This window comes from Callospermophilus lateralis, chromosome 4 (assembly GCF_048772815.1).
Source record: "Callospermophilus lateralis isolate mCalLat2 chromosome 4, mCalLat2.hap1, whole genome shotgun sequence".
Classification (NCBI taxonomy): domain Eukaryota; kingdom Metazoa; phylum Chordata; class Mammalia; order Rodentia; family Sciuridae; genus Callospermophilus; species Callospermophilus lateralis.
The window spans coordinates 71,275,329-71,289,417 of record NC_135308.1 but is presented as its reverse complement, the minus strand read 5'-3'; the positions used below and the strand labels follow the sequence as shown (position 1 = coordinate 71,289,417).

General features: G+C 47.4%; 1 protein-coding gene across 1 annotated transcript; it reads right to left on the bottom strand.

Moving 5' to 3' along the window:
* Positions 1-7,713: 7,713 nt before the first annotated feature.
* Positions 7,714-13,721, bottom strand: Lag3 (lymphocyte activating 3). Its single transcript, XM_076855291.1, has 8 exons — positions 13,659-13,721; positions 13,202-13,344; positions 12,500-12,804; positions 11,612-11,875; positions 10,495-10,770; positions 8,622-8,861; positions 8,189-8,316; positions 7,714-7,902 (listed from the first exon to the last, which is right to left on the bottom strand). The coding sequence occupies exons 1-8, from the start codon at positions 13,719-13,721 to the stop codon at positions 7,714-7,716; spliced, it is 1,608 nt and encodes a 535-aa protein (XP_076711406.1).
* Between the last annotated feature and the right edge of the window lie 368 nt (positions 13,722-14,089).

Genomic DNA, 14,089 nt, shown 5'->3' with positions numbered 1-14,089 from the left:
TAAATTGTTCCTTCTGGGTTGGCTGGAGTTATAAGCAGGATTCGATGGCCCAACTGGTGGGTCAACTGGGGTTTGAGTCAAGGTTTTAATACGCATTCAGAATGTGAAATTGACCTTGTTGTTGTTGTTGATTTGGTAGCAGAGCTGTTAACTGATCAACTTCCCTTATCTCTCCTGCCCTCCATTCTCTGACCCTTTAAATTAAATTTGGGACATCCTAGAATTTTTCTCTTATCAACATGTTTGTGCAATCATCACCACCATCTATCTCTGGAACTTTTTCATCTTTCCCAACTAAAGTTTGGCACTCATTGAACACTCCTCATTCTCTCTCAGTTCCTGGCTATTGAATACTTTTTTTTTTTTTTTTTTTTTTTTTAGTTGTAGTTGGACACAATATCTTTATTTTTTTTAATTTGTTTTTATTTTTATGTGGCGCTGAGGAACGAACCCAGCACCTTGCATGTGCTAGGTGAGTGCTCTGCCGCTGAGCCACAACTTCAGCCCCTCAAATACTTCTTGAAGGAATGAATAAAGACGATTGGACTACCTTAGCAGAGGTCACAGTGTAATCAACTTCAGGAGCCAGGTAATATAAATTTAAAAAGCTGGCTAGGGCTGAGGGTTTAAGCTCAGCCCTCACCTGGCATGAGTGAGTCCCTAGGTTTGGTTCCCAGTACTGCCAAAGAAATAGAAGGAGGAAAAAAAAAAAAAGCCAGGCTTGATGATGTACGCCTGCAATCCCAGTGGCTCCTGAGGCTAGAACAGGAGGATGGCGAGTTCAAAGTCAGCCTCAGCAATTTAGTGAGGTATTGAGCAACTCAGTGAGATCATGTCTTTAAATAAATTGTTTTTAAAAAGGGCTGGGATGTGCCTCAGTGGTTAAGCACCCCTGGGTTCAGAAAAAAAAAAAAAAAAAGAAAGAAAGAAAGAAAAAGACAAACAAAGGAGGTTCATTTCTATAAACAAGAGGGAGGGTTGGGACTGAGATAAACTGAAGAATACCCTGCCTCATCTAATAAGTGCAGCTGCCACCTATGTAGCCCCAGTCAAGTAATACCAAAGTTGAAGTAATACCAAAATGTAAACCCAGAGTTGCCAGCTCTATCAAAATTTGTATAGAAAGTGGAAAACCAGACCTTCATATAGTATCTCCTCATTTTAATGTTGGCAATGAATTTAATCTTGTTTTAACACTGAGCACTTCAAACAAAGCTTTCCCAGGGCTGGCTCTAGCATCCGATCCACCAGTTTGCAACCTATGGTGGACTTGTAAAGCCCCCCAGCTCTGTGTCTATATCTTCTGCAATTGTCTATGCAGATGGGTTCCTAGGAGTCAACAGACTCCAAGAATCTGGCTTACCCTTCAGGCATTCCAAAGAGAAAAAAAAAAAAAAAAAAGGAAGAGAGAGAGAGACAGAGAGAGAGAGAGAGAGAGAGAGAGAGAGAGAGAGAGAGAGAGAGAGAGAGATTGAGAGCAAGTTCATAATGAACATTTAGCTGTGTTATTCTTTGTGTGGTTATATATTTTATTTAATCCCACAAAAGTAATAGGGCATAGATATCATTTTCCAGACCATACAGATAGGAAAACTGTGACACAAAGAGTTCATAATTCTAAAAACTTGGGAGGCTGAGGAGGAGGATTGCAAATTTAGGGCCAACCTGAGTAACTTAGCAGGAGTTACGGTCTCAAAATAACGTAAAAAAAGTTGGGCATGGCAGTACATGCCTATGATCCCAACCACTTAGGAGGCTGAGGCAAGAGGATCACAAATTCAAAAACAGCCTCAGCAATTTATTGAGGCCCTAAGCAACTTAGACCCTGACTCAAATAAATAAATAAAGTAAAAATGGGCTGGGAATGTAGCTCAGTGGTAGAACTGGGATTTGAACTTGTCTATTTGGATTCCAGTCCCTGGATTGTGCCCCTCATCACATTTGCCTCTCCTCTGCATTCAGAAAAGCAAATGGGAGGTGGGAACGGAATGGGGAAATGCAGGAGAGTGATATTGGCCAAATTATATAGTTATATTGTGTGCATGCATGACTATGTAACAACAAATCCCATCAATATGTACAACTATAACGCAACAATTTTGAAAATGTGGGAAAAAACAAAGAAAGGTGAAAATTATGGCTAAGAGAAGTCTTTTCCCATAGCAAGAGAGTGGGTTGAGGCCATTGACCTCATCTGGGGCTTCTGAGACTTAGCATCACCATATCCTCACCTCTATAGAACATTTTCCCATTTTTAAAAATTTCTTTTTTAATTGTACGTAACACAATACCTTAATTTAATTAATTTATTTATGTGGTGCTGAGGATTGAACCCAGTGTCTCACACATGTAAGGCAAGTGCTCTACTGCTGAGCCACAACCCCAGCCCCCATTTTGCCATTTTTTAAAACACTTTCAATATGGAATCTAAACATTTACATTGAGGTTATAGCTCAGAGGTAGAGCACTTGTTCATAATGTGCAAGGCCCAGGATTTAATCCTAATAATAAGAAGAAGTTAAGAATAGAATGGTGGTTATCAGAAGCTGGGAGAGTAGGGCTGAGGAAGGGATAAGAAAGGTTGATCAATGAGTACAAGTTACAGTTAGACAGGAAGAGTAATCCTGGTGTGCTATTGCACAGTAGGGTGACTATAGAGAACAATAATGAACTGTACACTTAAAGACGCTAGAAAAAAAGGATTTTGAAAGTTTTCCCCACTTATGGGGAATGATGGATATGTTTAACCTGCTTTAAGTATTACATCATCTAAACATGTATCAAAACATCACATGGTAACATCACTAATATATACAATTTTTATGTTTTTATGTACCAGTTAAAAAATAATACTGGGGGTGTAGCTCAGTGGTAGAGCACTTGCTTAGCATATATGAGGCCCTGGGTTTGATCCCCAGCACTGAAAAAATAAATAAATAAATAAATAAATAGGATTTTTTAAAAAATGCACTCTAACATACATTTTTATTTATTTATTTATTTATTCATTTATTTATTTATGTATTTATTGGTGGTGCATGCAAGTCAGGCACTCTACCAACTGAGCTATATCCTCACCCTTAACATACACTTTTGCACAACAAACTTCTTTTGATAATATTGCTATTCTCATTTCATGGATGTAACTAAAGTTTAACAATCTGCCCCATTACATGATGGTAAGCATGGAGCATGGGGCTTTCCAGTGGTCTGGTGAAGAGCTATTTTTTTGCTGTATGTATTCTGTGTCTTCAGGCTGGAGGAGGGGGAGTAGGCCAAGAAGAGAAAGAAGAAAATGGTAAGCAAAGGGACCCCAGCATGGTGGGAGGCTACAGAGTGCAGAAAACAGTTTATCGGAGAACGCATAAGGTAGCAGCAGAGTAGGGAGGTTGGGGGAACAGGTGCAGCCTTCAGTGACCTCCTTACCAGGGTCATCTGCAACTGCACTGACACACTCTGCAAAGGGGCTGGAGTTGGGACTAGGAGGTAGGGAAGGGTTGCAGAAGCTATTCCCTAGAAGGCAGACTCTAGCAGGGCCAACCCACCTCCCCCTACCCACATTGTCCCAAGTTTCATAATTTTTTCTCCTTTCTTTCTTTTTTTTCTTCAGTTATGGTTCTCTAAATTGCCCTGATTGATCTCCAATTTGACATCTTCCTACCTCAACCTTCCAAGCAGCTGGATTTATAACCATGTGCCACTGTGTCTGGCCTCCATGACCACTTTCTGCAACTCTCAAAGTATAGCGCCTGGGCTTCCCCCACCCCATGGAAGGTTAGAACTGTCACATCTCAGAGCCTGGCTCAACCAGCTGACACCTGCAGCCCCTGGAGAAACTGTCAGCCTCAGAGTGGAGTAAATAAAACCTGTCCCACCCCAACCCCATTCCCTTCAAAGGAGGAACTCCATTTTGGGGTGGGCCTGAACAGAGAAACCTAAGCCCTTTGCTCTTCTTCTTTGTAGAAGGATAGCAGGACCCTAACACCTTTGACTGATGGAGGATGTAGGGCAGGGCAATTTCTGGGCCTGCCTAGACTCCTGCCCTGTCCCATTGAGCTGAGACCAGTTCAGGGGCAGGATAGACACTGGCAAATGTCTGACTGCACAAAGTACTGCTTCCTGCCAGACACGCTTGGCTTGCCAAGTTCTTGTACCTCTGTTTACTGCCAGAACTTGTGAATAGTAGACAATGGAGGAGGCTGTCCAGTCCATGAAAAGACTGGGGATAGCTGGGAATGGTGGCACATGCTGCTTAGGAGGCAGGAGAATTCCAAGTTTCAGGCCATTCTGGACAACTTAGGATAAAACAAAATGATGAAGCTCAGGGGTAGAGCATTTGCCTTGCATGGGCCAGGTTCTGGGCTCCATCCTCAGTACAAAAAAAAAAAAAAAAAAAAAAAAAAAAAATTAATTACACGATGAGCTTGAGTGTTGTGGCACATACCTTTAATTCCAACTAGTTGGGGGGCTGAGACAGGAGGATCTCAAGTTTGAGGCCAGCCTCAGCAACTTAGTGAGGCCCTGTCAGTTTTTACCCCCGACAGTACTTTGTGCAATTAGACCTATGGCCTGAGCAACTTAGTGAGACCTAAACTCAAAATAAAAAATAAAAAGTGCTGAGGATGTTGTTCAGTGGTTAAGCACTCCTGAGTTCAATCCCTGGTACCAAAATAAATAAATAAAGGAATAAGTGATGAGAAAGTGGTAACTTTCGTCTTATCCACTCTATCCCTCAGGAGGAAGCCAGTTGCTATGTCATGAGAGGCTGTGTGGGAAGACTTTGAGGCCTCTGGCCCTCAGCCACCTGAGTGAACCTTTTTGTAGGCAGATATTCTAACCCCATCAAGCCTTCAGATAACCACTGGCTTGGCCACATCTTGGCAGTAATCTCATGAGAGACCCATTACTGAAATTACTCAACTAAGCCACTCCTGATTCTTGACTGTGTGAGATAATGTTTATTATTTTGAATTATTAAGTTTTAGGGTAATTTGACAATAGATAAGTAATACACTCCCTTTCTACTTAAGGACCTGAGATGATTCCCTACCCACTCTCCCACTGAAGCTCTTGAGCTCCTTAAATCCTAATGTCTCTTTCTGTCCAGGCCTCCCTTCCAGAACACTGGTTTACAGAAATCCTGGTCTGTGTGGTGTAACGCAGTGGTAGACCATGTGTCTAGCATACATGAGGCCCTGGGTTCAATCCTCAACACTCCAGTTAAAAAAGAAAGGAAATGCCAAATGAATTAACCCTTCTCTCTGGAGGCCTTAGGAGGCTCCCCAAAGAGCTGGAGATTATCCTCCTAGCTAGAGAGTGGGATTTTGTAGGGAGAAGGTGGAAGAGTCAGGGATGTCACTTTCTAGGAGAGGCCTCAGGAGAAACACTGTATGCACAAGCCCTCGGCCCCCTCTTCCTTCCATCCTTTATTTTCTCTTTCTGGGAGGTGGAGCAACAAGGTGGTCCAGCACTCCGCTTCTGTCCCTTCATGAAAGAGCATGGGGAAGGCCCTGCATAAGCCCCAGTGAGTCCTTTGATGATTCCTCTCATAAGCCCAAAGGGCATAGAATGTTATATAGTAGAAAGGAAAAAAGCCACCCACAGAACTTTCCAGGAAACCACTGCCCTGTGAAAGATTGGGGCTTCCACTAAGGCTTTAGAGAGTAGGGTCCTGTGGCAGAGCTGTGGAATGTCCTCAGCAGCTCCCCCCGCCCCACAGCAGGTGGTGGGAATGATGCTCTGGAGACTTTCAAAGAAGCCCTCAGGACTTTGTTTTAGTGTGATCATCCCTGGCAAGTGCTACAACTTCCTCCTCTCTGTGCAGCTGTTTCTCCACCTGAGGCAAAACAAGAATCACCACCACCATCTTGAGGCTCAAAACATGAGATTACCTCAAATGATTCATTATTCAGGCTTCTGAGGGTGGGCCCCTTTCCCTAAGGCTTCACACAGAATGATGGTGTCACTCTCTCCATTCTCCGTCCCCAAGTCTGTGGTTATTGTATCTCCTATCTTCACAGAGACAATCTTCAACCTCATTATTTGTCCCTTCATGTCACTTTGCACATGGCATACAGGTTCAGTGCAACAACCAAAAAGGCAGTTTGTCAACAGCAGTGCATATGCCACCATGTACCTCCCACTCCTGCAGGCTCCCCACGATTTACTTTCAATATTTTGTTCTCCTGTAGAGGGCTAAAGTTCCCTGACAGACAGAGCTGTCTGCAACCAAAATTTAGGGCCTCTACCCATTACAAATGGGGAGACGAATATGCCATGGGCTGAGGCCCAGTGTGCTATGCTAAAAAGGCCAACTATATGGTCCAGAGGCTCTCTCCAAGAAAGACAGAGAGGAGCACAAATGGGCATGGGGGTCTTCAATATCATTATTGGCATAACCAGAACAGGCCCACTTTTTCCTTCATTCAATAATAGAAATTCAGACAAGTACATTGCATATGAAGAGCACTTCACAGTTTTCAAAGTTCTTTTATTATTCCACATTCACAACCCATTTTGGTGGGTTGTTATCATTATCCCTTTTATTTTTCTTTTTGAGATAAGTCTCACTATGTTGCCCAAGCTGGCCCCAAACTCCTGGACTTAAGCAATCCGCCTGTCTTAGCCTCCTCCATAGCTGGGGTTACAGACACGTGACAGCACCCAGCCATTATCCCATTTAATAGGTGAGAAATCTGAGGCTCTAGGAGATTGGTGACAATCACATCAGCAGAACCAGAATGAGAAGCCAGGGCTCCTTACTCTCACAGCTTCAGCAACAGCCAGTTGCCTGGATGCTGTTTTTCTCCCCTTTGTCAAACTTTCATGATAACTCTGCAAGGGTCAGGGCTGTATCTCCTGAAGCAAGCAGTTCGGTTCCTCTCCTGCAAGGTATGTAGGACATGCGAGAGCTGTTGGATGCACAGAGAATGTGCATACTACAAAGCAGTGCCTGCACACCCTGTTGATCTGTGCCCTGCTTTATTCACTGCAGTGTGAAATCTCATAGTCGGCCCAGTGACCTCCTGTGGGGTGTAACAAGCAGTGACCACTGGGTGGCAGTGTGTTCTCATGCCTGGGACTAGAAAAGTGGCCAGGGCTAAGGAATGTGGGGGTGGGGCAGAGGTAGGAACCTCAGCCAACTGCCTAGAAAGGTTGTGAGAGACCCGTTCTCCTCCCGGAGGGCTTGACACGGCAGGGTTCCTGTGTGTGCGCGTGCGTGCGTGCGTGTGTGTGCGCGAGTGTGTGCGCGCGCATACGTGCCTGTGGCCGCGCGCTCCTCTGCTGCAGCCAGGGGGCCTAGAGCAAGTGCTCAAATGCAGCTGAGCATGGGGTGGGCCAGAGGCACAAAAATCTAAAGGAAACCAGGGCAGCCAGCACAATGTGGGCGGAAGGACGGAGGAGGGGGCTATAGAGGTAAGAGAGGGCTTTTTGGAGCTTTAGAAAGATGATTACCCGTGAGAGAGAGCAAGAGAGAGACCAAGGAAGAAACACAGCGGTCAGAAACAGAAAAGGGGAAGATGAGGGAGATTGCTGGAGAAAATAGGTTAGGAGGCTGTCTGGGGTGGGAGAAGGGAGCCTCTAGAGGCCTCTAGAGGCTGGGGAGAGATTGGAACCTTCACTGGACAAGAAAGAGCCAGACTCAGGCTTGCTGCTGACAGGGGATTTATTTGGTCTGAGCTGCTGAGATCTGCTGGTTGCCTCAGCCCCAGGTCAGAGGTGCCTTGGCTCCAGCTCTGACTCCAGCTCCAGTTCAGGTTCTGGCTCCGGCTCTGGCTCCGGCTCCGGCTGTGTCTCTGGCTCCAGCTCCATCTCTGGTTCTTGCTCAGGCTCCTCTATTTTGCTTTGAGATTGAGGAGGGTGAATCCCATGCTCTAAGGCAGAAAATCTTCTGGGCCTCCACTGAGAGAAGAGATGGAGAATGATAAAGGGAAAAGGAATAGGAAGGACACTGAGTCCTTCTATTTTTTTCCCCAGTCCTCTGCCTTCTCCATCTGGTTCAGGGCCTTCTCTCAGCCCCTTCAAGCTTCCCAGGTATAAGAAGGTCCCTGTGGAAACTTATGAAGGAAGATGGAGGGCTGATGACAAATTCAGGATCCATTTTGATCATCTTCCCTGAGACAGGTGCCAGATGGCATTCTGAGGAAATTGAGAGAGGAAGCCAGTGGGGTGAGTATCCCTGGCTCACCTGTCTTCTCCAACGGTGAAAGCCAAGGGCTCCAGTCACCAAAAGGAGCAATGAAAGGGCACCAAGGATAAGGAGAGAGAGATGGCCTGCCTTGAGGGTAACTGGGGCTCTCCCAGAGTGTTGGGCACCTATAGACAAAACACAGAATTAGGCATAGGGTCAGGGATAACATGGACATTGTGCCACTCTCTCATACTTTACAGATGCAATAAGGTCCAGAGAGTTTCAGGGACTTGTCCAGGATGGTTCCACTAATTAGTAGGAGGAATGGGTTAGGCCTGGACTTGAGGTCAGGTCCCTGACTAGAACAACAACTCAATTGGAGAGATATTGAAAGAAAAGAGCTGGGGATGGGGAGTGGCAGGATCACACTGGAAGGGTGATCAAGATGATTGCTTTGGAGTTGGGGCCATGGCATTTTGGGGCCTCAGACCTGTTGAAGAGAGCTCTGGGATGTACACCACTGCTCCGAGAAGCCTCTCTCCTTGGTAAAGTTGGCATTGCCAGGATTGGGAAAGGAGCCTGGCCTCTTGCATCTCCAACCAGGGTCCTGGGGAACTCCTGGACCTCCTGTCCATGGGGTTCCATACAAAGCGCTCATGTCCTGATGCTGGAGTCACCTCACATAGCAGTTTCCCCAGGGAGCCAGGTAACCCAAAGAGTTTAGGAGTCACTGAAAAAAAAAAATTAGAGAGAGGAGATCTCTTGGGGTCCTGACCTGGTTATAATACCACAGATTCTCAGTCACCCTGCTTTCACCAGGGCTCTGGTAGGGCAAGGCTGGGAAGAAGGTTAGGGGTCATAGTCAAATTAATCTTGACAATGCTTGGTCAGATTTCCCCTTGCTCAGTAACAGTCCAGATTCCCTACTGCCTTTAGAACATGTTCAAACTCAAACTGGCACTAAAGGCCACATAAGCAATATTATTTCAGATTCTTTTACATTACTTTCTCCTGGATTGCTCACACCATCAATATCAATCAGGTAACTTGGCTCCCAATATGCCTTGCAATAGTCCCCCTTCTGTGATTTGACTCACATCAGTGCCCACTGCCTTTGTGGTACCTCTGAATGAACTTATCCCCCTTTCTGAAAGTTTAGAAGACAATGAACTGACCCAGTGGTTGAGAGGCAGAGCATTCTCAAAGCTGTACAGGATATTTGGAGCAGACAAATGGTGAAGGGCCTTGACCTGTCTGAGTATGGCATATGGGGGAGGTAAGATTTGATGACACAGACACCTGAGTTTAGACAATGAGTCTGGCATGTCCCAGCTGTGTGACTTTGAGAACATTCATTCTCCATAAAATGGGGGTGGGCTGGGTTTATAGCTCAGTTGGTAGAGAGCATGAGAGCCTGCCTCACATGCTCAAGGCCCTGGGTTCAATCCCCAGCACCCCAAAAACAAAACAATATAAAATGGAGGTAACAATATCTCTCCAATTGAGTTGTTGCACATAAAATGGTTGGCCTAAAAGAAGACACTGGACAGAAGGAATAGGTGGGCTTTGGTGACTGACTGGATGTGAGGAAGGAGAACTCCAGGGTTAGGATGAGTGGAATTCCAATGGAGTTAATGACAGTCTAAGTGAGAAAGTGTCTTATTGGCATAAGACAATAATGGGGTTCAGGATGAGGCTGAGGACTATAGAAATTCTCAAAGCAGGTAGATATTTGGAATTGAATCTGAGGAGGCATATTATTTATTAGTGTATTCATTTATTTTTGCAACCAATATGCATTATTAAGCACCTACTATGTGGTGCTACTGTTACTAAACAGTAACAGGTGACAGGTAACTACTGCAGATGTTGCTAAAATGTCATGGCTGATAGCTACCAATCAATTAACATATTTTTTGAATGCTTTTTTTTCTGTGTTTGTTTTATACTGTCTTAAAAAACCCTTGCTCAGTAAATATTTGCTGACCAAGGGGCTGATTTATTAACTCCTTCCAAATCCAGGCAACTTCCTGAAACTTTAACCAGAGCCCTAGCCCCAAAGCAAAAAGAATTCTAGAAATATATTCTACCTACTTTGAATCATTCAAGCTTTTGACACCTCTCGAACTTCTCAGACCCTCCCACCAGTTCAGAGCAGGGGAGTCCCTTAGAGAACAATGGAACATTTATTTTGTGACTCAATGGGGAGATTTTCAGTTTCGGTTCTTTATGAAGGGGATGAATAAAGAAGCCACAACTTGTGATCCTGGCATCATGGAGTGGATTTGCAGTATTTGACCAGCCTTTCTCCCAGTCCCTGCTCCCCTGGGATGAGAACTACTCCTTTCCCACCTGGGGCTAACCTGTGATGACTGCCAAAGTGATGGTAGCACTGAGTTGCTGCCCCTGTAGATGGATGTGGCAGGTGTAGGTCCCAGCCTGGGCCAGGCTCACAGCCTCTAGATGAAGAGTGAAGTTGCCATTGTCTCCAGCCACCAGGAGGTCAGGGCCTTCCCCAGGAGGGGACCACTTGGCAATGAGGGAAGACTGGGTTCCCACACCAGGAGGCAGGTGGCAAGGAAGCTCAGCCCTTGAACCTGCTCCAGCATACACTGTCAAGGGCACTGGGGGCTCAAGGCCTGGAGAGAGAAGGAAACCCAAAGTTAAGCCAAGGGGAATGTTCCAGTGTAGTGGGATGGGAATGCTGCAATTGTAGGGAAGGGAGGCAGAGGAGTGACATTGGGGCTGGGGATGCAGATCAGTGGTAAAGCACTTGCTAGGTCCTAAGTTCAATTTCCAGTACCACAAACAAAAAAAGGCGAGGTGGGCGAGCAGGGAGATTGGGTTAAGAAGAGGGCTAAGGAAAAAGTAAGGTGGATGAATTTAGGATGCTCAGAAATCCAGAAAGTGATTCTAACATGGTGGTACATGCCATTAAGCCCAGTAATTCTGGAAGCTAAGGCAAGAGTACAAGTTCAAGGCCAAGTTTGAGGCCAGCATAGGCCACTTAGCTTGACTCTGTCTTAAAAAAAAAAAAAAAAAAAGGAGGGTAGGTGGCTGGGGATATAGCTCAAGGGTAAAGTGATGCTGAGTTCTATCCCCAGTAACATATGGGGAGTGAGATCCAGAAAAAGTAAGTTGGGCAACCAGGAAACCAAAGGTTGGCAAATGAGGCTGATGGCCAAGAGAAAAGCTAGAAGGGGAGATGGCAGTTAAAAGGCTGCCACATGGGGCTGGGGATGCAACTCAGTGGCATGCAGGAGACTAGGGTTCGATCCCCAATGCTGCAATAAATAAATTTTTAAAAGGTTGCCAGAGAAGAAAGGGGTCAGGCATGTAGGCCCAGAGCAATCAGAAGTGACACCAACTGCTGAGAAACTAGTTTTGGGACCCGTGAGTCAGGGGGCTGGGGGTGGGGTGGAATGTGGGTAGGGTAGGAAGGGGTAGTGGTCAAGGGTAAAGGCAGATTAGAGTAGTTACCCAGAACTGTGAGGTTGTACATGACAGAGACGTTAAAGCCATCACTGTAGGTAATGATACATCCCCAGGTCCCAGAGTCCAAGGGGCTGACTTGGGGCAGAAAGAGGAAGCTTTCAGCTAAATGGTGATGGGGGGACTTCTGGACAGGGACTTGGCTTTGGCCCCGGAACCAGCGCACAGAAGCTGGGCGGTCAGGACGACTGAAAGAGCAGTTCAAAATGACCCAATCTGAGGTCCTGAGAGAACCTGTGGGGCTAGCAGTCACTGCAAGGAGAAAGAAGACTTGATCAGCCCCACCAGAAACATTTTCCAACCTAAGGGCCTAACCAAGCCAGAAGCTCCCAGAAACAGGGATCTTGTTTTAGATTTGCCTTCTCCCCTCCCCCCCAACCTCTACTCCCCTCCAGCTCAGTAGCTAGCACCTGGAGGAGTTTTAATGTGGATCACTAAGAGTTCTTGATTTCTTTCCATTGTCCCCTGCCCCCAGTTTACTAGGCATCGCTTTCCCTTCTCTTGCCTGAGGATGCCCATGAAGCCCCTCCATTCCAGACATCTGAAATGAATCACTGTGGCCCCATGCTCTACCCTCTCTCTGCAGAATAGGTGCCTCCCCACCTCCGCCAGGGCAGTTCTACTGTGGGTGGGCAAAGAGAGGGGGGCTCCAGGGATGACACAATCTCTCCAAAGGGCCCTCCCCGCATTACACGTGCTTCTCCAGGGGCACCTTTCACTCATCAATCAAGTTCCCGCTGCTTCCTGTACCCTTCTGGAGGCCCTCAGGCAGGGCCTAGGGCACAGCCTCTACCGCAGCCCTTCCTGCCTCGGGAGCAGCAGCGGGGAATGGGGGACCACCTCCCCCACGGCTCTCCCTCGTCCCGCCCCACCTACTAGAGGCCTGGCCCACACGTAGACGGAGCCGGCAGGCCAGGGTGCGGTCCTTGAGGCGCACTGCAGCGTGGTACTCGCCAGCATCGGAGAGCAGAACAGGACGCAGCCACAGTGAGAAGTCCCCGCGCTGGAGGCCCCGTTCCTCCAATTGGAAGCGGGGCTGCAGGGGCAGCCTCCCGCTACGCAGGCCTCCTGGAGCCACACTCAGCAACGTGTAGCGTTGGGGCCCCATGCCCCGGGGCGAGGGCACCACAGGGGCGAAGCTTTTAGACAAGGGACGGCTTAGGGTGGGAGCAGGCGGGTCACTGGGCAAGAGAAATAATGAAATTGAGAAATTAGGGGTTAAGAAGCCCCGGAGAAGATACAGTCCAAAAAACGCTTCGAGGTAGAGGAAGCCGGCCCCTAAGAGATCTCTTGACTTCCAAAGCACTCCCCAACACGCTCACACACCAACCCCATCCCCTTTCCTGTTGGGCCAGCACCATCCGATAATGGAGAGGTTACATACTATGGAATGCAGATGTAGGAGAGCCCTGCAGAGGAAGGGTAGAAGGGGTGCATGAGGAAAGGGGAGGCTGTCACTGGCTTCAGAGGGAGTGACAGCTCAGAGGAAGGAACCAGACTGGTTTGGATGTTGAGCTATGTCTGGATACCATTAGTGCTAGATTGGGAGGTTCTGTTGCCCACGTTTGGAGTACATACCTGTCTGGTTGATGCTGCCAGGTGACAACTCCTCTCCGGAGAAGACCAGGATTTTGGAAGGGGATTCTAAGTCTGCAAGGAAGGTGGGCAGGAGTCCCCTCCTGAGCCCACACCACCAGGACCTCTTTCCCAGGGTCTGGAGCCTCCGCTGGAGAAGCAAAAGAGAGGCCAATGGGAGAGGCCATGAGCCAAGAGACTTAAGAGTACAGAAGGACCTCAGTGTTTCCCAAATGAGAAACAGGATAGAGGAAGGGCTTGAGTTTCTTTCTGCCTCTTCTCTGCCAAGGGAGAGACTGAAGAGAAGCTCTGGGAGTGGAAAGACTTGCTCAAGAAAGGCATTAGAAGACTCCACCACAGAGCTAAGGACCTCAGGATCTTTCAAGCCATGGAGAGCTCCCTGCTGGCCCCCTCTTGTTGGTCTTGTTGGTCGGGAGGTCAAACTTCCCCCCATCCCCACCTTACCTGGAACCACCCACAGCAGTTGCAGAAGCAGCAAACCCAGGAACTGAGCCTCCCACATCTCCCCTATGGCCTGGGCTTAGCTGAACCCTCCAAAAAAAGGAGGTCAGAAAATGGAGTGGGGGGTCTGAGGAATAGAAGAGAAATTCTACAAGGAGAAAGGTAGAGGGAGGAAATCTAGAGGAAAGGAGACCACCAAGAGGGAGGCCTGGAAAGAAGGAGGACCAATAGGCTGAATTTCAAGGGGAAAGATGGCCAGATAAGGCAGGGGTGGTACACCCCAGGCACCAGGCTGTGAGTAGCAGAGGGCAGAGCAGAGGCAAGGTGGCTGTCTTGAGCTGGGATGTTGTTCTACTGGTCCCAGGGCCCTGGCCCCTGTCCTTCTGCTTTCCCTCCACCCTCCCCATTGCCCGCCCCCCACACCCCAGG